General features: G+C 41.3%; 1 protein-coding gene across 1 annotated transcript in view; it reads right to left on the bottom strand.

Moving 5' to 3' along the window:
- The window catches only part of Prdm6 (PR/SET domain 6), a 99793-nt gene extending 75100 nt beyond the window's left edge, over positions 1–24693 (bottom strand). Inside the window, exons 1-2 of the mRNA XM_076855896.1 lie at positions 24096–24693; positions 15074–15381 (exon numbers count right to left, since the gene is read on the bottom strand). Coding sequence (XP_076712011.1) covers positions 15074–15381; positions 24096–24693 — 906 coding nt within the window. The remainder of the gene's footprint in view (positions 1–15073; positions 15382–24095) is intronic.
- Between the last annotated feature and the right edge of the window lie 574 nt (positions 24694–25267).

The following is a 25267-nucleotide window of genomic DNA, read 5'->3' as shown; positions in this document are numbered from 1 at the left end:
GGGAAAAATTCAAGAGAATGGTATGTGAGAGGGTGTGCATCCATGTGTGGCTGGCACATCTCACAATGAACAGAGCAACAAATGAGACTTTTGGTAGAAAATTTAGGTAAGTCAGATTAAACCTCCCTCTTCTTGGGAAGGGGTTCAATAAAGCCTCAATGGGAATATATAATGTCCTGCAGGTCCACAAGCTCCAGCCCCTTTAGGAGTGGAGGCATCATTGTGAAATCACTAAAGTAATGCCTAACTGTGCTGTTAACCACAGAGGCAAAAGTAAAGGCTCTTCCCATCAGTGGCAGAGAAAGGGAATGAGATGAAGCATCCACAAGGACACCCAACTACATGGTCATTAGCCCACATTTGACCTGCAGATCTGACTCACAGAGGTTTATAGAACTAGAGACATCTCAGCCAGCCTCTAGTCAAAGTTCTTCCTCCCCTCCCTCCCCAGCAGACCTCAAGCAATCCTATGAATTTAAACAACAGCTATACACTTGCAAGTCCTAATTTACTTCTCCACCCACACTGTCTTCTGAGATCCTCCTAATAGCATTCCATCCTTCCCCTACTTCTCTCCATACAGCATCTAGTGGTCCTTTTGAAACATGTCAGTGTGTGATATTGTTCACTAAAAATCTACTTTACTCAGTGTAAAATGCAAAGTCTTTGCACAATCTAATTTATCTGACCCTGGCTTCCCCAACCTTATCTCCCACCATGCTCCTCTGAACTTACCAGACTTTCAGCACACTGACTTCCCCAGATAATAACAAGAGTCACTCCTTTTTCCGTTAGATCTGTACTCAATTTTCACCTTAAATATGGACAATCAGACTTAGCAAATATAAATGCAGATCACTTAGTCACAGCTGAAATATAAACAACAAATTTTTAGTGTAAGTATATCCCAAACATGAGCTTACCAATGAGAGACTACGAGCAACAGCAGGTGATAAAGCAGAACTCAATGTTGTCAAGGGGATGACTGAAGGAAAGAGAAGACAGAGTGATGGAGACCTGGGATTCCTGGGAGATGCAACTCTAAAAATGAGAATGATCCAAGAGGACCAAATAAGAAGGGAGAATCTTCTTGTAAAGAAACGGCACAGGCACAACACAGCAGTGGACATCAGCAAGAAATTGGTAAAACAGGAAGCAGTTCAATGAGTCGAAGTGAGAGAGCTAACAGAGGAAGTAGAGCTGGGCTTGTGGATCCCCACGGATGTGCAGCAGCCCTCCCAGAATCTTTTCCCTCTCGATTCCTGACTCTCTCTACTACTCATCTGTGTTCTCCAGCTCAAAATATTCCTGCTTCCCTAATTTTCTGTCACCCCCAAATGCACTCATTTGCACACTGCTTCCAACAGGTGTCATGGTCCTACTACTTTATAGTCCTTGAAGGCAAACTGGCCTCTGCTATCTTGGTGACCTGTACAACGTCTCATGCATGGCATGGTATGTTCTGCATAAATGTGTTTATGTGAATATTGGGAAGTTTGGCACTTTCTAGGATCATAACTATGGAGCCCATGGTCCTGGAACGCAGCATGTGGATGCACTAACCATATCCAGGACCAGAGCTATAGAGTCTCTGCAAAGTTTTGGATGAGCTGTGTCTCAGAAACTAATGCAGTATCCACCAAGAAGGGAAAGCTCACATCCAGGCCCAGAAGCCAGTGTCAGTGGTATGGAGAAGCCTGTGGCAGAGACTGGGGCCCCATTATTTAATGGGAGCTCAGTCAAACAGTGCAAAGGGGCACACAAGAGAAGACTGGTTAAAAGTAAGGACTCTTCAGGCCATGACACCTCCATCTACCTTTACTAGATGCAACCTTGAGCAAGTTACTTCACCATTCTGCCTTCTTCCGAAAAGTTTCTTCATCTGGAAAATGAGTACAGTTTTCCTTATCTTATTGGGTTATTCTGAGGATAAATTAAGATAGCCCCTGAAAAGCTCTTAGCAGAGCACCTGCCACAGTTTCAGCTGAAGTATGTTCACCCTCATTATTGCTATGGGATAAAAAGTATTCATTAAGTGCCTTCTGCATGTTTTTAGCTGATAGGTATGTAAGTACTTAAAAAGCCCTTTTATTAACTGTGAACTATTGGCCTCATAGGTCAAAAAGACTGTAAGTTAAAGATTAGGAGATAAGTATATGGAGAGATGCAAGGTAAGGGAGGTAAGTGAACTTGGTATGATGGGACACTCAGACAGTGACGTCTCACAGACATCTGAGGATGGAGCATGTAGGAGGGATGGGTGCTGGAAACAGAGTCTGAGATCCATTCCTAGAAAGAGCCACTGAAACAAGAGCAGCTAAGCTCTTTGGGTGTGAGAAGATCAGAACAGGCTGCAGGCTCAGATTTCCTCCAACCACAGGCAGCAGCAGGAAGCCAATGAGGAAGACAGAAAAAGATCAGCAAATTAGTAGAGAAAGTTGGCATATAGAAAATTTACATGCTGCAAATCACAAAATGTCATGCAAGGAGCATATGGACTCTCTATATGATACAGGACTGCACAGAAGGGGCTGGCAGGTGAGGCAGAAAGGACAGTGTGGCTCGATGCAGCACTAGTAAAAGCTGAGGAACTTGAGGTGTCCTGCAATTGTCATATAACTCAGACCCAGTAAGAGCTGGAACTCAGGCCCTGTGAAAACTAAATGTTTTCTAATGGGCCACCTCCTCCTGAAGCACACCTTGATTACACTGCAGTTCATACAGTGTAAAGCTTTTTATCATTTTGGCTGCTTTCTAACCAAGTGGAGTTCCAAAATACAGAAAAGATGGAAGTCAAGAGAGATCATTCTGTTGTGTTAGTTCTTTAATATTCACACCAACCTTTCTGTATCTACCTACCTACCTACCATCTACCTACTACATTTGGGGTTGGAGATAAAGGGGTAAGGGAGAAGATAGGAAACACGCAAAGCAGAGTAGCCAAGGTGTAGCAAAAATGAAAGCAAGGTTACAAGTAGAAATTAACAAGGTAAAGAAATGAAAGAGAAGAAATGCCAGGTGAGATCCAGAGTGGGCAAAGTCACAGCCAGGCATGGTGGTACATGCCTATAATCCCAGCAACTCCAGAGGCTGAGGCAGGAGGATCACAAGTTCAAGGTCAGCCTCAGCAACTAAGTGAGGTCAGCCCAAGCAACTTAGTGAGGCCCTATCTCAAAATAAAAAATAAAGGGGCTGGGGATGTGGCTCAAGTGGTAGCGCGCTCGCCTGGCATGCGTGCAGCCCAGGTTCGATCCTCAGCACCACATACAAACAAAGATGTTATGTTCGCTGGTAACTAAAAAATGCATATTAAAAAAATTCTCTCTCTCACTCTCTCTTTAAAAATAAAAAATAAATAAAAAATAAAAAGGGCTGGGTTCAATCCCCAGTATCCACCCCTCCCCCCCAAAAAAAAGAGTGGCAAAGACAGGAATAAAGCAGGAAGGAGAGCTCACAACCATAAGGAATACAAAAGGTCAATTTTTGCCTTTTGGTTTTGAAGGCTGTTCCAGAACCACTTTAAAAAGTAGATTCCTGGGCCCCACTCCTGTACAACAGAGTCAGAAGCATTTGGGGCAGGTCCCCAAATTATATGATGTTTAGATTCCCTGTCCTATAGATTCTTGCATATGCTAGGATTTGAGAACTACGGAGATAGAAGAGTCACTAAGAATACAGATTTAAAAAAAAAAAATCTTAATCACATCTAACATAAAATTTTCCATTGTAATTATTTTCAAGTCTATAGTTCAGTTGTACAACCAGTCTCTAGCGTTTTTTCACCTGAAACCCTACACATAGTATAGATTATTTTTCCTGATGGTTCATTTAATAGATTTGTCAAAGTTTGGCCAGCTTTCCTTGATTCAAAGGTGATAACCAAACCATGGAACACAAGTTACTACTGCAGACATCCTGACTTATAGGTCAGGGTCTAAGTTGAATTGGTTGACATATTTTGATTCCTTGCTTTGCTTTCCATCAAAGTAAAACTACAGGTATTATAATAGAAGTCATTAATATGAAATACATACTAAATACATATTTAGTTTGAAAAAATACTGAATGTAGTCTAAATTTCTATTTTGATGTGTTAATTTTTTCATCTATTATTTCTGGCTGCAGACTTCACTTGGAATTCTAGCTTTTCACAAGAAATACTAACATATGTTTAGAATTTGTTTGATGAACTGTTACATCTGTATTCACTGGTACACAGCTGCACACACATTTTTACAGCCAGTGGCAAGTGTGCCACTAAGTTGATTTGTTGTCATTTAGTATTTATTGATAAGTTACAACATGCTGAACATTGAGATGTTTTTCTATTCAGAATTCAATATCCAGTGTCAAACCAACCTAACGCATTGCTCCTGATTTGAGGTCCACTGTCTAGAGGGCTCCACCTTTCAGGGTCTCCTTGTGATTTTCACATTGCAAGTCAGTTCTTTTTTGTAGGGATTTTGAATTAGCACTTTACTGACTGAAATCCTGTGTATTCAGAACATTTTCTTTATGGTTTTAACATTTGTAATTATTCGTATTGCCTCCCATTAAAAATATAGTTTTAAAAATGACATCACTTTCCTTTGGAAGGAGGGATGAGGAATTCAGTTGACAGGTCCTAAGTTACAGGTGAAAAGGAGAAATAAGTGCTGGTATTTTATTGCACAGCTGGGTAACAACAGGCAATGGTAATGCACTGTCTATTTTAAAAGATCTAGCAGAAAGAATATTAAATGTTTTCACTTTAAAGAAATGAAAAGTGTTTGAATAGAAATATATGCTTGCCTTGATTTGAACATTACACAATGCATACATGCATCAAAACATCACATGATATGCTATAAATATACATAATTTTGTGTTAATTTTATATATATATATATATATATATATATATATATATATATATATATATATATAAAATGAAAAGCAAAAGCCATGCAGTGATTTTTAAAAACACTCATGTTGTATTGTTTCTCTGTAGTACATAATCCTTCTTCATTTGAGAGCAGTGCTAAATAAATTTGCATTAAAGTACAATTTAAACCTGATTTTACAGCACAAATTAAATCTAAGATGTATAATATGGCCTACTGTATACAATCTTTTCTTTTACCAACAAATGATACAAAGTTCTTAATTTCTATGTACAGAGTCCACTGGAGACAAAACTTACTATTAAAATATAACTGAAAAAAGGGAGAAAAATTCTGAAAAGTTACATAAAAGTCATAAATATTTTCTCTTTGATTTGCATAACTACCCAATTTTACTCTGTTTTACATATGGAGAAATAGGGATAAAAAGAAATTAAGTAGTTTCCCTACAGTCTCACAGAAAATTAGATAAATTAATGTCTTCCTGGTGAAAAAAATTCACAAAGACTTGATCATTTTGTTGTTGTCATTGTTAATATCTTCATATATAGAAAGGAAAACAGAGATTTTTTTCCCCTTCATTCATGAAGGACCATTATAGTCTTATAGTCCCTGAGAAAGTTTCAGGCTTTATAAAAGACATGTGCTATTAAGCACATGAAAATATCAGATGTGTTTCTATAATATCAGTAGAGTCTATAGACTGTTAATTAAATTTACCACCAGGAAAGGTAGAGGGGAGAAGATGAGACTAGACACAAAATTAAAATGTTTTCACAGGTAAACCAATTTAAACATTTGCGTGAAAGCAGTACTCCTGGTTGCTGCTTTAAAAATGTATTTTGCAGTATCAAGGAGATAATACAGATATCTTTTACCAAAACAGTGATTCAATGAAATAAATGTGGATTATATTACCTAGTCATAATTCAAAAAGCCATTCTGAAAACCATCAACATGGGTTTATACTTTTACATAGTTTTTCTTATGTCATGCATTAATTATTTTTAATACAAAAGTCCATTTCCAGGATTTCCCAATTTGTGTATTATCTATGTCAAAATTTCTATTGCAATAAATTATAATGAAGTGCTTTCTTGGTAGCATAATATTTTTCAGAACTCTCTCCCTAGGAAATATTTGTATATATTTTATTATCACAAATGAATTTTAATACTATTTTGGGACAAACACAAAAGGTTTCAAAGGCACTGTATTCTAAACTAAAATTTACAGTATTTAGGAGGTGACTATCTTTTTGTAGTATACATGGGTATCTAAGAATTTAGTACTGTTACTTTTGTGATAAACATTAATATTCCCAGGTGTGCTAACAGCATTCAGCTCTTGGTGCTTTACAAGACACTGAAAACATGACTTGATTACATTTAATTTGATTCTAATTAAAAAGCACTTAAGAAGTTTCTACTGAATTAGATTACACTGAATGTTTCTATAGAAGACACTTCATTATCAGAGGCAGCTTTAATTTAAAATGATCACAAAGAGTGAAAAACACTGTTCATTTTGATAAAATAGGCTTAATCCATATCATTATTTCACAACCTCATGCGGTAGATTTTAGTTTATTAAACAGATATACAGGAACATTGTGAAAACACTCAGAATACTGAGTGTCTCATTCACAGTTCACCCAAGAGAGCCACACAGCTTTTAAGTCTGAACAGCCAGAAATGCTGTGGGGAAAAATTATTTGAATAAAAACAAGAAGAGAGTACCAAGGTACTGAAGTGGAAATACTGCATTTTTACTGAATTTTAAAAGCAGTGAATTTTCCAATTAACTAAAACCAAAAATGAACTGCTTATCAGACAATGATAGCTGGGTATGCAAGGTACCACTGACCTCTTCTAGTTTTTGTGAAATGTAACATTTCCCTTTTTTAAACAAAGAACCACCTTGACATCCAATTATTCACAATCAGGATAAAGATCAGGACATTTTTTGGTCTTCCTGACACTGTCAACCATTTTCAAAAGTGTTACTATTTTACAAGCCCCAGTTTTTATTAGTTTCAAAAGGGAAAAATGAAGATTAAAAGCAAATGTCCTCAGGTCAGTTATTCCATCCACACTAAGCATAAACTGCCGGGCTCGCTTTCATTGGCCAGAGCCCGCAGACACATTTGGCACGCCCATCGCTGATATTTCAGGAATAAAGGCAACTTTGTGGTTTGTGGTTAGTGATTAAGCACCCAGTGAACTTGTTGTGTGTGTTCTTGTATAGGAAAATCTGCAGCATTTTGAGCATCTCACACTTGTAACAACGTCTTTATTATGCTTTCCAGAATTAATTGACCTAAAATCCAGTGACTCTACGATATATCTATTGGATAATTAGAACTCTAAGGACCAACAAATAAAACACATTATTGACTCTTAGATCTTCAGTCAAACAAATATTTTACAGCTGCAATTTGCAAAAATTATTTCCTTTTAAATTGGCCTCGTATCAAAATCTGTGCTACTAATCTGAAGCGTATCAGTATTATCAATACCCTCTCCAAAATTAGGAATAAATCCCAAAACAATGCTATAACCTTTAACATAACCTGCTGTTACTCTCACAAGCCTATATTGGTCTCTTCTGAAGACAAGTAAAACTTCATAATTATAAGCTTCTTTGGAAGTCAGCCTGACCTTGAGTCCAAGAATAGTAGGGTGGGGGAAAATACTGACCTGGTTTAGTGACCAGTAACTATAGATACCAGAGAATGTGCCTGTTGTCAATGATCATTGCTGAAATCTGTCTATACCACACTGGACCAATCAATTTTGTAAATGATTGCAATAATCAAGGAAATTGCCTAATTTATAAATCCTTGCATACAGCATTTTAATGGATTCCTCCATTTTAATGCTGATGCCTTCAGAGCTAAATGAATTGTTGTCGAGGCTGTCATTACACAAAATGATAAAAACATTCCGTCTGGTAGAGAAAACACATCTCATGGATATTCAGGCCCTCAACCCATAATCATTCATTAGTGACTTCTATGAGAGTTTCACATTGCTGAGTTTCAGAAGGAGCAAGAGAGTGGGCATATTTGGTCTGAATCTCTGAGGAAATTCCTGTTGCAGCTCTGCAATTTGAACAAGTCACCTTGCAATGAACTGTAATGCACTGGTTGCCTCCCCTAGTTCTGACAGCCTCATATCATAATAGTTTTCCCCTCTCCTTTTCGTCTAATGCTGTGCCATTTTTTTACAACCAAGCCTCAGAGTCAGCACGCTCGGCCACTCTGAATGCCCAGATCATGAATCACATCAACATGGATGATGCTGATGTGCTGAAGCAAACATTTGATGTCCCAATCCTTGTGCTCCCACTACTAGGTAAATCTACAGAGTCCACCTGGAAACCTGGGCTGCACACTTAGCTCTTGCCCTAAGCCCACCACACGCAGATTGCTCTCCTCACTTAAACCTTAGCCAATTGATTCCAGCCAATAGTGTGCTGTCAGTACTTTACTTACTGCTCAATCTCACTAACCTGACATTTATGGTGCACTGATTGGCCTCTGTCAGTGGTGCTGGTTGTAAATTCACTTTGAAAAGCTTTGTGTTAACAGCCTTCAACCAGGCTCCAAGAAGAGTACGAACAGGCAGCCTGACAATTGCTCGACCTCCTGCCCTTATTACAGTGAGTAAATCAGGGTTTGAGCCATTAGGCTGGAGCCTGGGGCCTACACAAAAAGAATTGACATGACTAAAGGTCAACCTCTGTCACACATGTGTAACAATTTGGATAATGGAATTCTGTAACTTATCTCAGCGAGGTGGCAAATGCTTACAAGGAAAAGTATATTCTGCTCTGGCTTCTCTTGCTTTTATGCTAAGTACTTATAGCAGAGTCTGTATTTCTTGTGTAAATACACAAGGAACATTTGAACTCATGAAATTTTGGCATATATATGATTATAAAAGAGGGAGAGAGAGAGAGAGAGAGAGAGAGAGAGAGAGAGAGAATATGAATGAATGCAGGTTCATAGTCCTTCTATACACAACTGCCTTTAGAATAGCAAAACATTTTCCCCACATTGCCAGTGTGTCACATCCAACCCCAAAAAAGAGAGAACTCTGATTTGTGGGCAACGCTCCTCAGTTAATAATATTCCGTTTTTCATATTTAATCAAAACAATGTTTAATCCTTAAAATCATACTACAACTATAAGTGATTCTGGGGTAACACAACAGATTTTCTCAAATAATTAAAACTGCCTTGGGCTGAAGGTATAGCTTAGTGATCTGGCACTTGCCTTTCCCAAGAACCTGGGTTTGATTCCCAGTGCTGCAAAAATTAGTTAATTAACATTAACATTGAAAATAGTTTTGTGAGGTTTTTTTTGTTTGTTTGATTTTAGAAAATGGCCTTCATTTACACAGTGAAATAAGAAGACTCCCCGCAGTTTTCTAGGGACCAGCCCTCACAACTGCATTTCCATAAGAAATGCTTATGCCACACAGTGATCAGGTTAGGGCAGCTTTCATCTATCCAGTAACCTCCAAGATTCTGATTTTACTTTCTACCTCCTACTTTAAGGCAATACGGAAAAATTTAAAATTTTCACAATGGAAGAAAATACTCAAGTTAAGAACCAAGAAATTCTTGTGAATTTCTTCACACTGTGAAATTCTTCACAGAGACAAAATGCTACCAATTTTTAAAAAGCAAATGGTAAACAATGAGAAAATAGTCCTATGTATAGGGCACATACCAGTTGTTATAAACTATTGCAACTAAAGCACCATGGTGTCACATGCAGGTTTGGAGGAAACCTCACTAATGTGGCAATTTCCAAATGGCTGCTACAGTTTTTTCTTCTAAAGCAGACTCATTTGGGGACTTAGAAAACCAAAGGTGGCACCACACAGCATGATACATAATCCAAAAGGGCCAGGACTTTAAATGGACCTTTTCAAAGCCAACTTTAAGTACTAAGTTTTGATTTTTAACACAATGCTGGAAACCATTCCAAGAGGCAGCAGATGGTTTTACAGTTTATGTAAAACTACAAAATGCTCACACTCTATCAAATGGGCAACACTATAAAAGACATCTTCAAATCAAATGAGGCAAAGCCAGAGAGATACACCAGCTGTTACTCTGCATAATTTAAAACATTATTATGGTTTATTTTTAAGGAGAAATTATTTGAACTTCACAAAATTGACATATTCAAAACCAAGCTGACAGTATATTAAATGACAAATTGCTGAGAAACATAATTTTTACTTCAATATAACTGTGACAGCCACATAATTCTATCCCTTGGTATTTCAGTGAATTGGGCCAAAATGAGGCAAAGTCTATAAAGCAAAACGTGGAGTATATCATTACAATACTATCACTGGAACAATTTTTAAATGATTTAATTTAATTTAAAATGATTAATTTGAAATTATTTTTTCAATACCTAAATATATACAAGTGGGTACAGTACTGTATATATGGAATTGGGTCATTTATAAAAACACACATAACACAGTTAAAACATGAAATCAATTCATTTCTTTCTAGTGCCAATTACCTATGATGGTTTTGAAATATAAACATTTAGCAATGTGTAATATATTTTTAATATTGGTTTTCCTTAATATATATTGACCTAAGCTAAATAGTAATGATGAAAAATAGACCTTTTGCTTAAAAGCAAAACTCTTATTAAATCTAAAATATTATGGCACAAAATCAAACCACAAAAAGGCCCACATTATGTTATCCTCCTTGATTTTCTGAAGAAAAATAGTGAAGTTTTCCACATAGTACAAATGAAAATGACGCACTCAAATTTATTCAAAGAGAAGACAGGTCCCGTAAAATTCAATCCCTTTCTCCTACATTGACTGCAATCCTAACAAGTCACTACATTATCTCAATTAGCTGAATAATTTTTTGTAGATTTAAAGCAAGTACAATTCTTTTTGTCATTGTTGCTTAAGTCCCCTGTTAAATCAGACTTTGAGTTGAAAGGTCTGAGTAATTATAGCCTATCTTAAATTGCAACTTTATTTTAAACTTTCATATTTTATTCCAGTAGAATTTTAAGTATATACTGTGTACATTCCTAAGGTCTAGTCATATTAAATTCTGATGTTAAGCAGAAAGGCAAAACCATGAGCAACTAGATTAATTTATCTCAAGGGGAAAAGGGCACATTAATAATTGAGATAATGTTTTCATAAATGTTGGACTAAAATGTGCCCTTCACTTCTTTATTAGAAAACACATTAGAATAAAATTATCTCACTCTCATCAATAAGCCCTAATTGCTGAGAAAGATTCTGTTTTCTTAGAAAAACATTCATAAACATTCCCCTACACTTCCATATAAGTAGAAATGCATCATGCATTAAAGTATTGTTGGAATAAATGTATATAACCAAGGTAGTTGTTTAATGCCTTCTCTAATGTTTTTGTTCTAAAGTGTCTGAATTTATTATTTTTAAGAGCACATTAACATTTTAATTTTAAAGTAAATTGGCCCAAAAATAACTAATACAGCTTTTAGTTTGTTAATCTTCTTAAACTACAAAAAATTACCTTGAATTATTGCTTTAAAAAGAAAGGAAGGAGGAAAGGAAAGAGGAGGAGAAGAAAAAGAAAAACTCTAGAAATTTCCCATAAACAACTAAAAGATTCAAAACATATTGAAGTAATACAATGATATTTAATTTTCTTAAAATTGTATTTTGAAGAAGTAAGATTATACACAAAGAAAATATTAACTAAAAAAGATAGCATGCTTACAAAACAATCAAACTCTTCATGTCTGAGATATGTTAAATATTAAAAAGTCATTTTTCTACAAAGGGAATAGAGCTTTTAATGATTAAACAAAGGGAGTAACTAAGGTGAGTCTGATTGTTTCTGTAATAAGCCTTCACGTGTATAATAAAGTACAACCATACTAAAAACAATGAACTGTAAACTGAAACAAAAATCCATCATCTACTTGGAAACAATGACAGGGAAAGATTAGCAATCCATTTATTGTACTGAAATAAAGATAAGTAACCCTGGTAAGCTCTATAAGAACCTGCGTATTGAACTCTAAATATAAAGGCTTTTCTTCATCAGCAAAAGACTTGGAAAAATGTGAGGCACAGAAATGATTACAGTTGACTTTTAAAATGAAATAGTCACCATTTGACTGATTTTAATGTTTTAAAAAATCTGCTTTATGTCAATCTGATACTCTGGAAGATATTTGAAAGAATATATTTTTAAATGGATAATTATTATATGAGTCATTAAACATTATTGCCAAATATTTTCTACAGTTATTGGTTCTTTCTACTATAAATAATAAAATGGTTAAAATTTTTTCACAATAATTGGACATGATAACACAAGCTTGTAATCCTAGCTACTTGGGAGGCTGAAACAGGAGGGTCACAAGTCAAGGTCAGCCTCAGCAACTTAGCAAGAACTTATCTCTCAAAGTAAGGAATAAGAAAAGGTTGGGGATATAGCTCAGCAGTAGAGTGCTTGCCTAGCATGTGCGAAGCCCTGGGAAATTAATTTTTTTCACATCAGAATTTAGGTTTAAAAGAAAAAAATAAAATTTAAAAAACGAGAATCTTCTATCATTAATGTACCTAAATAGTCACATTTCATAAATTATGATGCTTAAAATTAAAAATAAATTTGTACTTCATACCTTAAAAAGTAATTATGCTAATAAAAATCTGAAATTTATTTTTAAAAGAGTTGTATTTTACAAATAGACATTGGCACTACATGACCTGGCCCTGGTTAGCTGTGTTTTTTAATGAAGTCCCAGGAGACACCGTACATAGCTGAAGTCTTAGTATTCCTTCAATCCCCCAAATGTGTATTATTATAACTAGTGTACAAATGACTAAAATAAATATATTAACATGTCTTGAATTTAGGAGTAGGGACTTTTATATCATTTAGGCATACACCAAGTAAGTCCTTCTTATATCACAGAACTAACTCTATATGCCCTCCTGACTCACCCCAAACAACAGGTAAGACTCATTTTACATCTACAGAAGCCCCAAGAAAAAGAAGAAAGCAAACTACATGCCCCAGTCTCTTTACTATAATAGAAGTTTAATTTCATTAAGTACAAGTAAAGGTATCAAAGAAAGGTCCCACTGTGTTAATATAAACTATCCTATTCTATATGTGTAGTGGCCCTCTGCCAATATTCCAATCATTTAAAGCCTTCTCGACAAAAAAAAAAATTTGAATTTTAACTGATATCCTTTTATTCACATTTAGTCTTCTGTACTCTAAAAAAATGGACGTCAGAGGGCAATATACTAGTTGTCAGTTTAACATTTTCAGATAGAACAAATCTGTAGCACAGAACAACTACTTTATGATCTCCCCAGAAAAGAACTGGCAGACCCCTAATTACATGATATTACTGTTCCTAATAACACCACTGGAATCTGAAAAGTGCTTGAAAATGGTTTTAAACTTTAACCCACATTATAAGTTACAATTAAGTAGTCAGAAACAAACAAACAAACAACAACAACAAAAACTAGGAAATGATTCAAAACCAGATGCTTTGATTATGTCCCAGTTGTCAGTTTTCCTATGTCCAAGCTCTAGCTTCTAAACTACCTACATGGACCTACGCACCAAACCATTTTCTCCTGCCCTGCTTTAGAAATTAAATGTTTCTTTTTTTACTTTTAAGAAAAGCCCCATCTGCTCTTTTTATTTTTAAGAAAAGCCCCATATGCCCATTTTTTACCCCTTGCTCGGGAATCCTTTTCTGAAAGATGGAAAGGGTATAACTGTTTACCACCAACAGTTTAGGAGTAAAGTGGAACCTGGGGGAGCTGGGTGCAAGACTCTGGGGGACTACTGTGAGGAAGGTAGCCTATGGGCTGCCATGTCCTCACATTGGGCTCACACATTCAGCTCCTCCTCCATCAAAGGGAGCTTTGTAAATACAGGCCTCAACATCCCAATCCCAATAATCATGTGGGGTTTCTGGACATCAAGTTTGTTTTTCATAACACTATCTCCAGGATACTGTATCTCTAGAACCTGATACAGTACTGGCCTGAATGGAAGCTCAACAAACGTTTGAGTGGATTATTGAGTCCCATGAGTTTTATTTAGTGACTGTGAGGCATCTCATGTAAAAGTGATCATGTTGACAAGCCACTGAGCTAAGTGTTACAGAAATATCCCATTATTGGAACTCTGAGGCCCATGTCAATTTGCCACTTGGTAATTAAGAAGCTTTCTTTTCTGACTGTTTCTACTTCATTATTTCACCTGGCTACAGTTGGATTTACATATTAGTTAAGGTTATGATTCATAGCATCTTTTATTTCATAAATAACTTTACATGAGTGAAAGTAGCTAAAATCATTTGGGGATTTCCTAATGATAATTGTCTACCTCTACAAGAGTGGACCTCAATAATCAACCAGGAAACCCTGGAAGAAATCTTAGTTTAACATTTTTCAGATAAGTTATTTTTAAATAATAGCATCAGATATTGGGTTACAAAAAAAAAGTGCTCAGAGTTTCCCCATACTTCGATTTTCCATTTTGTTGAAAATTGCATAATTTCACTTTCTCAGAAAGAAGAAAAAATTGTAATCTTTAAATTTACAATATAATTTACAAAGTGCTTGGGCACTTTGGACGTTGTGAAACATGTTTGGGTCTCTCTCATTCAGCAAGTACAAAGAGAAAATAAACCTGACTCCCCCCACCCCACCTCATCTCATCTTCTCTCTGTGCTTTTGTTTCTTCCTGCCCTAGGCCCAGAAACAATGGAAGAGCTTAAATGGGACATGAAAGTCAACCCAAAGCCCAATGTCTCTGCTCCATCTCCTTAGCCTGTTTTCTTTTTCTCAAGATGCAGACAGACCAGTGGTCAAATACATCCCAGCTGGAACAGAAGCAGGTTAAGGTGGCTCTGTCTTCAGAAACCAGTAGGCCCTGAGGGCTAGTTTGACATTTTGCCAGATGCTACAGGGCTAACCTCCTCACCCAAGGTGCTTCAGGCATTTTCTACAGACCAGGGAAATCTGTTCTCCAACATCCTCTTGGAGCTTAAGGGAGGCTCTTCTGAGGTTGCCACCTGCTAAGGACCAGGCTCTGTGCTGGCCCAGGTTACTGATTGGTGGTGAGGTGCTCAGAAGTGGGCCGCCACTCCACTTACCTCCCAGAGATGCTGCGTGTTCCTCACCGCGCCTGCCTGCACCTTCTCCGGGGGAAGGAGCACGCCCTGGAATGGCCCAATCCAGGTACCCTGTTGTATCCTTTGTGCCGCGCAGATGCCATACGCCAGGCCCGGCACAGTACTGGTGCACAAGCACACCTCCCTTGGCAGGTCCCGAAGCCACTCAGGCAGCTCCGGTGGAGGTGCAGCGGCCGCGGCGCTGCTGGTGCCCACGAGCCGGCGCAGCGAGTGCAGCGGGCCGTGCATGGGGCACTCGCCATTGCGGTTGTCCGCGCACATATCGCAACCTGCAGGAGACACGCGAGAGGAAAGGAAGGAAGAGGGTTAACCTGGAATCTGAGGCAGCTTATCATTTGATGGTAGCATCTAAGCCCGCCAGGATCGGCCACCTGTGGGGCGGGGTGGGGGGCCGGTGACGCCACGGGGGCGCCGAGGCCACCAGGAGTAGGAGAGAAGGGCCCGCGCCTTAGCACCCAAATCTGCCTGGCTGGGACCCTGGGTTCCAAAACACGTTTGGAGCTGGATGCTGATAACATCTTCGCGCTCCGCACAGAACCGAATGCCCAAGGCCTCTCCTCCGGGTTTCCACCTCTCTTTCTCCCTCTTTCTCTACCTCTTCCCTTCTCTCTGTCACCGGAGCCAGGTCCAAAGGCTTCTATCAGGCGTTTCAGGAAGTGTTTACCATCATACCCGCTACCCAAAGTCCGTCTTTTGTCCAATCTGATATTTCAGAGATTCTACATTGGTCTTCTGAGATTTGGTTTTCCTCTTTTTACAATTTGAGAAGAGACTTTTTAAAATCACTAAGGCAGGTGGGCAACAGACAACGCGACTTCTCAAAAACCTGCGCAGGCAGAGCCCGCCCGTTGCAAGGTTGAAGCTCAGGTCCCAGCCCCTGGAGGCTGCAGGGAAATTGGACACTAGCCTCTGACTTTCCTGCCATCGCCCACTTCAGGGATTCCAGCCAGGAAGGGGCGAGTGGAGACTGGGAGATGGTTCCTGGGGGTTAGGTGTGTCTGTGCTTGCGCAAAAGCTCTTCTCAGAAGCGGAAACTAAGAGCAAATTTAATGATCAGAGTAATGGTTCAATGGAGAAGGCCCAACTCCTGACCTCTTCTGCTGATCCTAAGGCGAAATGAGATTATCTTTTGCAGTAAACTGAATGAAATTATTGCTGAAGCTGTCCCGCTCCGACTTTCTCCAGAGCCACCTGAGCGCAAGAGGACCTCCACCCTACAGTGGGCTAGTCATGAGCACCCAGTGTCCCTCAAAGGGGCCAGGCAGCGGGGTGGGAGGGGGGGAGCAGGAAAAGCGACCGTGCTGTCGGATCGCAGTGCCCTCCGGGTTATTAATGGGCCTGACGGAGCCGCGGTGTCTGCGCCCCGGCGCGGCAGGCCTGCCCAGAGGAGGCAGCCTCGGCGCCCGCTGGCGCGACCCGGTCTCCCAGGCCCACCCTCCCTGGGGAGCCTCAAGCAACGCAGTCTGGACTGGTGGAGATGGTGAGATGCAGTCACCATCAGATGTGCCGGTGCCTGCGCTGGCCCTTTGTTACAGGTAGGCCTGATGGATCACCCTGGGTGTGTCACTGTGCAGAAACACTCAAAGAACTTGTAATAATGTGTATTGGTGAGGAACTTTTCAGGAACAGGGAATCACAATCCATTATGATGAGCAAACCCACCACTAAACATTTACTTCACAGCAGGCCAGGATTGACTATGTGAGCTTCCTTTCTCAGTGGAAGGGATGCCAACCAGCTGGTGGTCCCCCTCTACTCCTTCCCCAGATAGCCCAAGGAATGAGGGAACATTCTGAATTCAACTTCTTGGAGGGATCACCACACCTCTCAGGTGAGAAGCAACCACCTGTTTTTGCAGGTGGTGAAGTGTCTGAGCCTCCCTTAACACAAAGGTTTCCCTTTGTAAGTGGCAAGCTAATGTTAAAACTGTTAAAGCTACACTTTTGAACCAAGGGCCTAGGCAGAAGTAGGCAAACACTCATCCATAAGTCAGCTCCTCCAAAACACACATATTTCACACACCCTCTCAAGCTTTTGATAGTCAAAATAAAAACTTAACAATGTGGGAATGGAAAAAAGAAAGACAATACCTTTACTGAGTGCCTACTATGTTCCATGCATATATCTTGAACCATACTGCCACTATAGTATCTAAGTACCATGATTCTTATTTTGCAGATGAGTCAAATAATGCATCACCAGAACTGCAAGTTGACCAATTGTGAATCAACTAATAGAACTGAAATAGTTCACTTTACTCACTATTGGGGAGAGGCCACAAAACTGCTTTGGCATAATTAAGTTACAGAGATATCTCTATTTCTCACACTCTTAGATATGGGGAAACTGAAGTAAGATAATGGGTAGGAAAGTAAATAGCTAATGTCCATAATTATGAATGTTAGTGTCTAACTTTGGAGATGGCCTTTCAACACCTAGCAAAAATAGTTAAAAAAAAAAAAAAAAAAAAAAAACAAGTGACAATAAGCAAAGGCAATGTGCCCATGAAAATAAATGTAAATCACCCTAAGAGAGTTGCTTAACCGATTTTTTCTTCCTGGTTGACTCAATGAAGCAAAGGGTGAGAAGCAAAAACATTTACTATTCATACCCCTAATGGCCTTTACCAGAGATTCTATCAACTTCCAATATCTCCACAAACAAAATCGCATCAATTAAATCAGTAATAAAATAAGGAGTAATAAACTCCAGCCACTATCCACCACAGACAAGAAGCACACTTCTAATAATATTTGTAATGAATGTCAATAAAACTAAAGTTAAGTTCTTTCTCCAAGAAGTCCTCTAAAGCCCTCTCTTCAAGTCTCATGGAAAAAAAAAAAAAAAAAACATAATAGTAGTATTTTGCAGAGTACTGAAAAAACCTAGGCTCCCCCAATACCTAAAAGACCACTTGTACATTAAGTCCACTGTAAAGTAGACAGGTCCAATCCACTTTATCTAACCCACCCAACATGAGTTTAATTTGTAAACTACTTTGAGTTTTATCAAAATATTCTGCCCGAAAAGTTGGATCGCCAACTTTATGTTATATGCTAATGTTTTAATACAAAAGATCTCTCTATCTAAAAACATTTTACTTCTTATTTCTTAGAATCTCAGAGTAGTTTGACAAAGTTAAACTCAGTAACTTACTTCTCAGGGTTGACAAATATGTCACAAGTTGACAATTATTTTAGTAAGGTGTTTTCTAGCCAGCCAGCCATAAACACCTACATGAAAAGATTTGACAGAGAAGGTTAGATCCCCAAACTACTTATAAATATACATACAACACAATATATTATATATGTCACCATTATATATATGCACACATACACATTTACATTACACACAGCATTTCAGTCCAAGCAATACATAGGACAAGTCCAGTTGCATTCATAAGGAGAAGACACATAAATATTTCCACTTTCAAAATCAGAGATGGAGTTTTTATACAAGTTCATAATTATTATTCATAAAAATTTCAATATGTATGAGATTTTCATATTCTCCAAGAGAGAGTCTTTGAAACCTGATTTTAGCATTAGGGAGTACAAATTATCATAGTCCCCCTTCTATCTTAAGCTGTCTATGGGTCCCTGATTCAGGCAAGAGGCCATCATTAGGTTGCAGACTTGTTCACCTACTGACTTCAGAAGGCCTGTCCAAGTGAAGTGGAGAGCAGACTTTCACTCTTCCTTTCATATTCTTATTGTGTGAATTTTTTTTACAAGTGTATTTACTTTTTATCATTATCATTTTAAATGAATCTATATTAAGGTAAAGGAGGCAAAGCAAGCCATGGTTTTCTTTTCTGGAATTTCATTTCTCATTCTAGGAAAAGTGAAATGTAAAACGCTCCAGGGCTTTTGGTATAAGGAAAGGCCCAAAGGTACGTAGTATTGGGCACAGTCAGAGCCGGCGAGTGCCCGCCACGCCAAGCCTTTCCTCAAAGCCTTTCCAATGCTTCTGCCCGACTTTACTGCGCACTGTTTGCTGAACCGAAGAGTAGAGATGAAAAGCTTGCTTTCCCGCCTGGGCGGCGGTACAGGCTTGGGCTGTAAATCCTCCCTGACCGCTGAGGTTGCAGCCCTCAGCCCGTCAAGCTGAACCCTAGAGGCCAACGCCCATCGATCTGTGCCCGGCGACGCGACCCCGGGAGTGCCGCCTGCTGGCAGAGACGCGTGCACCCTAGGTAGTGGTGGGGATGACTAACTGAACTAGCAGCCAAAGACAGACTGATCTCGGCAGCTGGGAACCTTAGGACCAGGGTTCACGCTCCCCACGCGTCAGACCACACTGTTCTTCCTGCCTTCCCACACTACAGGCTGGATGGAATGCGGGCAGTGCAAATGATGGGCGCGATGGGGAGCCCAGGCCTCGCACCGAAATCTGCGTTGGGAAGGCCTTGTCCCGCTTCTGCACGAGGTGGGTCACCAGGCGTGGCCGCTGCCACCCACATTCTGAAGGCCCCGCTGCACCCAGACACACACTCGGCTCACTTTTCCAGCGAGCAAGGGTCTCCGAAAGTCCCCGGAGCAGTTCTAGAAGCAGATCCTGAGGCCGAGGAGGGTTAGGAAAGGGGAGGCCACAGAAAGAGGAGTCGATTGTGGTTGTGTCCCAGCTGGGCGGCTCTCCTAGCATCCTCTGGGGACTCCCTCTCTACTGGAGTTTAAAGCTCCCCGCCCCCGCGAACTGCAGATGCGCTGGGCTTTCTTTGCCCCGCCTGGCTGCCGCCTTGGCCCTGGGACCAAGTGGGAGAAACAAAAAGGGGAGGGAAGAAAGGGGGAAGGGAAAAATGTGGATTTTATTTGTCTTTCGATGACTGTATTAATAAATTAAATGGGAGCGCCTGTGTGTGAGGGTGAGAGAATATTGCACGGAGATAAACCTCGCCGGCCCCTGCCCCTGTGAGGCCGCCATATACAATGCGGAGATGATGAATAGGAGTCGGGAGAAGAGATCGAAGCGGATCTGGGCTGGCTCACTCTCTCCTACAAAACTATAGGGCAATTAATTGTGGCTTGTCCCCTCATCCTTCATCTCCTGGTGGCACATATCGATGGAGATTACTGCTGATGGACCATTTTATCACCTTAAATAAACAGTCGCCACCTCTTCTAACCTCAATCTAATATATGACTCTATGTTCAGTTTCAGGGCGCTAGATAACGAATGATGTAAAATAGCTAAATCATGTGTGTTACGGGATAGGGCTGGGCCAGCACACAAAAAGAGAGAAAAGAGAAAAAGAAAAATAGAACAACATAAAAGCCCACACACCGACTCTGAGCCTCCCTCCCACCGGGGACCAAGTCTGAAATCTAAATCGCTAGCTGGTCACTGATTGTGGAGACGCGGCAGGAGGAGCACAGAGGATGTGCCTAGGTGGCACGCAGAGCCTACTGGTGGACCACTGACCACTGGGTTCGAAGCTCCCCAAAGAAGACTCTGCATTTTCTAACCCGGATTAGTGCAAGGTCAGAAAACACTCTCCCTTCCTTATTTCTTTCCCAGATCCTATAGCAGGGGCCCTAGCAACCAGAAAAGCCAGCCCTAGTCCCAGATTTCCTTCTCTCCCCAGCCCTTCTCCCCAAACTTTTGGCAAGTGTGACGCTGCCAACAGTGGGGCCTCCAATCCTGTTCCTACACTGGTGCACACACCAGCTCTGTTGATTCATTCTATTCCTTGCGCAGGAGGGTTCCAGCAAATCGGAGTGGATAGAGACCCCCAACTAGGAAAGATTAAGGGTGGCTCAACTCTACGTCTAGCCATCCAAACGGTGTCTTATTCACGCCTCCCTGTCTGATACTAGGAAGGAAATTCTTACAAAAGCGTATTAAAAAACTAATTGGGCTGTGCGGAAAGACGACCTAAGGTCCTCCCTACAAACGCCAGGCAAGCGGCGTCTCGCTCCCTTCCAAGAGTAGAGGCAAGGTCACACACAACATACCAATTCCCAGAGCCCAAGAAGCGACCACTGTGCTGGAAGCCTGACGGAAACAGCTTCGGGCAACTCAGAAGCTAATGGGGACCCTAATACAAGACGAGGAAGAAAAAGCCCCAGAGCCTCGCCCCCACCCCTTCCCCTGCCTACTACTGGACGCAGCACTTGACTTTTAGGAGAAGCAGCAGTAGCTGCTGAGCATTCAGAGCTTCAGTGGAAAGCGTGTTCAATCACAGTAAACTGATGCACGGAGTTAGATAACAGAAATATACCGGAGGAGCTCGCTTGGGCTAACTTGCAGTTTGAGCCGTTTTAAAATCTTTTTGTGTGAAAGATCTACAAGCTCCTTCACTATGGCATTTGCCATAGAGGGACACTACAGTTTCAGGGTGAAACAAGTGTTACCGGGTTCTTTTTTTACAGAGAATATTATATATTGCTGATGCCAGGAAAAAGTTACTCTTCTAAAGGGAAGGGAGAAATAAGGAAGCCCCTTTCTTTGCCTAGTAAGAAAAAGAGAAAATGAACTGGACACTCTTTAAAATACAAAGTGACAAAATGAAGCAAGGTTGAGTGGTCACTTCACAGATTTCTGTTAGAGGGAAATGGCAAGAAACTAAAAGGAACACTAGAAAATCTACACATGATAAATTAATAGGTGCTTCTCTTCTGCCTCCACGCTGCCTCTCACCACACCCCACCCACACACAACAGGGGAATGAGAAGCTTTTATTTTCAGTCTTTCAAGTGACCTAAACCAAGAGGGGAAAGTGTCTCAGTTTTTGCATTTGTAATTTGTTTTAAGCCCCTACTTAGGTTAAGTTCAATCACTTTTCATCTTTGTAAAACACATCCCATATTTTCCTGGGTGCCTAAGCTTGTTTCTCTTGAGAAGTTCCTAGACCGGGAGGCCTGGTCTTCCAGCATTACCCAGAGCTACCTTAGCTTTTTATTTTCTTTCTCAATGTCCCTTTAATTAGTGACCAATTTTGGGTGTAACTTTAAGAGGACATTCTAACTTCTTCCCCCACCCCTTGCCCTGCACTCTGAATATTGAAACAGTCCAACTGACTCAAAAGGAGATGCCAAAAGATGAACAGAACAGGAATAATTTAAATAAAATCATAACTCACTTCCTCCAATCAGAAAAAAAGATACCTAGGCAATAAACTGGTTCAATATCCATATATTAATTAGTAATCTATCTTAATTCTTTCTCTGACTAGTCTACATTTCGTCTAGTGAAAATATAATAAATCTCAAGACTGCATTGTAAACAATTTAGGGAGTCTGACACACAGTCAGGGCTTTGGGGTGTGCTGCTGTTGTCTTTTCCAGCACTGTTAAATTCAGAAAACTCTGCAAGCTTCATGAGGCATGCCCAACCTACAATGGCTATAATCCACAGAGCAGTAAGAAATGCCTTTTCTGAAGCATTTATTATTTTCCCCACATTTTAAAAGAAGTGCTTTGAAAACAACGCAAGTAAGAAATTCATTAAGAAATAAATATTTTTTTAAATCCATTACAAGAATATAATTTTATAAAACGTTAACTGAAATTTTGAAACATGAGTTTTCTTAACTGCATACAAAATTAGGATTAAAACTCCTATTTTAAACCAGTACTTTACCCTCAGATTGTAGAAAGGAAAGAAGTAAATACAACTGCTTTTATTGTTGTTAATGGTGGGGTGGTGGTAGTAATTATTATCTCTGGTTATCACAGCAATTCTCCAACCATTATGAAAAGATTAATACACCTCAATCACTATGCTAATATCCAATGTTTTCCCATCCAACCAACTACTTTGTGATTCCTTTAAATTGCTGTAACTCAAGTTATTTTTGCCTCTATAACAAATTAAGAAGTTTGTGAAGTTATAGATATTCTTCAAGAAGAAACTCCTTCAAAATAGAATAAATGTAAATACTTAGGATTAACTTTCCTCATACAGAAGCCAGATGAAGAAAATAGCTGAAATGCATGCTGATCCTTCAAAACCTGTCTTGCTTTCAGTGTGATTTTCTTAGTCTGCTTTAATGTTATCTCCAAAGGTCTCTGGAAGTATAACACTAATCCCAAAGCTTTAGGCATACATACACCATAACTTCTGAAATTACTAAGAAGATATAAAGCAATTACATATTCATGATTTTCATTAAGAGTTTTGCTTCAAAACCTCAAAATGGAACTGTACTTGCCATAAGCATTTGAAAGTGTGAATATAGAAACCGAGCAAGAAGAGTGTTGGTGTTTAGATAGGCATTTACAATTTTCTGTAAAGACAGTAACCTTCTTTTGTTAAATTACTATCACTCTTAACTTTAATAAATAAGTAAATGAACCAACGTTTCAGGATCAAGGGTGCTCAGAGAATGCGGGATTCTCAGGGAACGACCCTTTCCTGAAGTCGGAAATTATCGGGCATTATTCTTTCCTCCTTTTCTAAATAAACAGTAGACCTATGAATAATGCCTGTCTGTAAGGAGAGACCCATTGTCATCCAGAACCTCTACTCGAGTGAGGCCACGCCAGCCAACAGCTCCTGAAGGATCCCGACAACCCGAGGCCCGAAAATGAGCTTATGCTGTTAACTCCAGAGATGAGGTGTAAAGATAAAAACGCCGACTTCCACGTTCCTCAGAAAAGCTGAGAGTCCCTCCCTCGTCCAGGTTAAGGCTAGGCTGGACCAATCCCGGGCACTCCCCGTAGTGCGATGCCAGTACCAGCCCGACCTAGAGCACAGTCCGACAGGAGGGCGGGGGTCTGTATGGCCTGGTTCGGGGGCAACTCAACTCGGGACTGTGAAGCAAGGGATGAATTAAGGGGAAAGAGATAATACCAAGGTGCCACCCGATCATCCCATTTGATTTTCTTCCTTCTACAACGCCAGAAAACTTTTGCTACAGTGATCTGGGAGGCGCCCGACCGTATCTTGGACCAGGACCCCATACCCCGGTTTCACCCTATTCGAACCCGCCTCTCCAACTGGCGCCACAAGAGAAAGCGCGAAGGCTGCGACTACGTACGGTTGTTGGGGTCGCTGGTGTGCTGGTTGAGTGGGATGATCTCCATGCGCTGCTGGCCATACAGGTAATAGTCCAGCTCCTCGGCGCTGCAGCGGAAGCGCGGGACGCCCCGGTTATCCCCGCTGCCGCCGCCGCACTTGGTGAGCCCTGAGCCCGAGATAGCGCCGAGGCACAAGTCTTTTGGGGGCAGCGGCTCCGTGGCCACGGTGGCGGCGGCTAGAGGCGCGAACACCGGCAGCTGCGCCACCGGCAGAGCCGAGAGACCCGCCAGCGCGGCGGCGGCGGCTGCTGCCGCGGCAGCAGCGCAGGAGGAGGCAGAAGAGGCTGAGGTGGAGGAGGAAGCCGGGGTAGACGAAGCCGAGGAAAGCGAAGCCGGCCGCGGACGCAGGCTGTCCGGCGGAGGCTCGGAGCGCTCCGGCGGGGGTGGCGGCGGCGGCGGCGGCTGCAGGGGTTGAGGCGCGCCCAGAGGACCAGCGGCCCCGCTGCCTTTGAGCGGGCCGCCGCCGCCTCCGTGAGGGAAGAGTTGCTGCCAGTGCTGCAGGTAGGCTGGGTCCACTTTGAGGAAGGCCGAGCCGCCGGGGTCCCCCGGCTTCAGCATGTCCGACGCCTGGAGCTGGGGGCAGAGGGCAGAGAGGAGGGCGCACGTGAGCCAGACCCCGGTCCTGGACAAGAGGGTCTGGGAGGAGGGCCGCCGGGACCCTGGAACAAGCGCCAGAGCCCCTGGCTCCGCCTGCAGCAGCCGGTTTGGCGGCTCCCTCTTTCCTAACTCGGGGCTCAAAGTTTACTCCCAAGCCATGCCACGCGTGTAGCTGCACGCACCCTACACTGCCTCCAGCCTGCCATCTCAGCTTGCACCGTGCAAGGCTGGGACCCGGTGAGAAGGCGCTTCCCCGCGGAACTCGGCTGCAAGACGCAGCCCCCGCCCTCAGCCAGCGCCCTGGAGCCGACCCGAGCCGAAGTGGCGCAGAGCCCGAGCCGCGTTGGCCTTAGTCGCCGGGAGGCGGGACAGTCTCGCCCCCCCCCCCCGCCCCCAACCTGAGCCCTCCAACCTCCCTACCCTTGGGGCCCCAGACTCCTAGCCCCAGGGGAGCCTCACTTTACCTGGAAACTCAGAGTCACTCGGAGCCGCGGCGGGTGTGTGCGCGCTTGCGGGGTCTCGGCTAGCGAGCCGG

This window comes from Callospermophilus lateralis, chromosome 5 (genome assembly GCF_048772815.1).
Source record: "Callospermophilus lateralis isolate mCalLat2 chromosome 5, mCalLat2.hap1, whole genome shotgun sequence".
Taxonomy (NCBI): domain Eukaryota; kingdom Metazoa; phylum Chordata; class Mammalia; order Rodentia; family Sciuridae; genus Callospermophilus; species Callospermophilus lateralis.
Note: the sequence above shows the minus strand (reverse complement) of the source record. Positions and strands in the feature narration are given on the sequence as shown.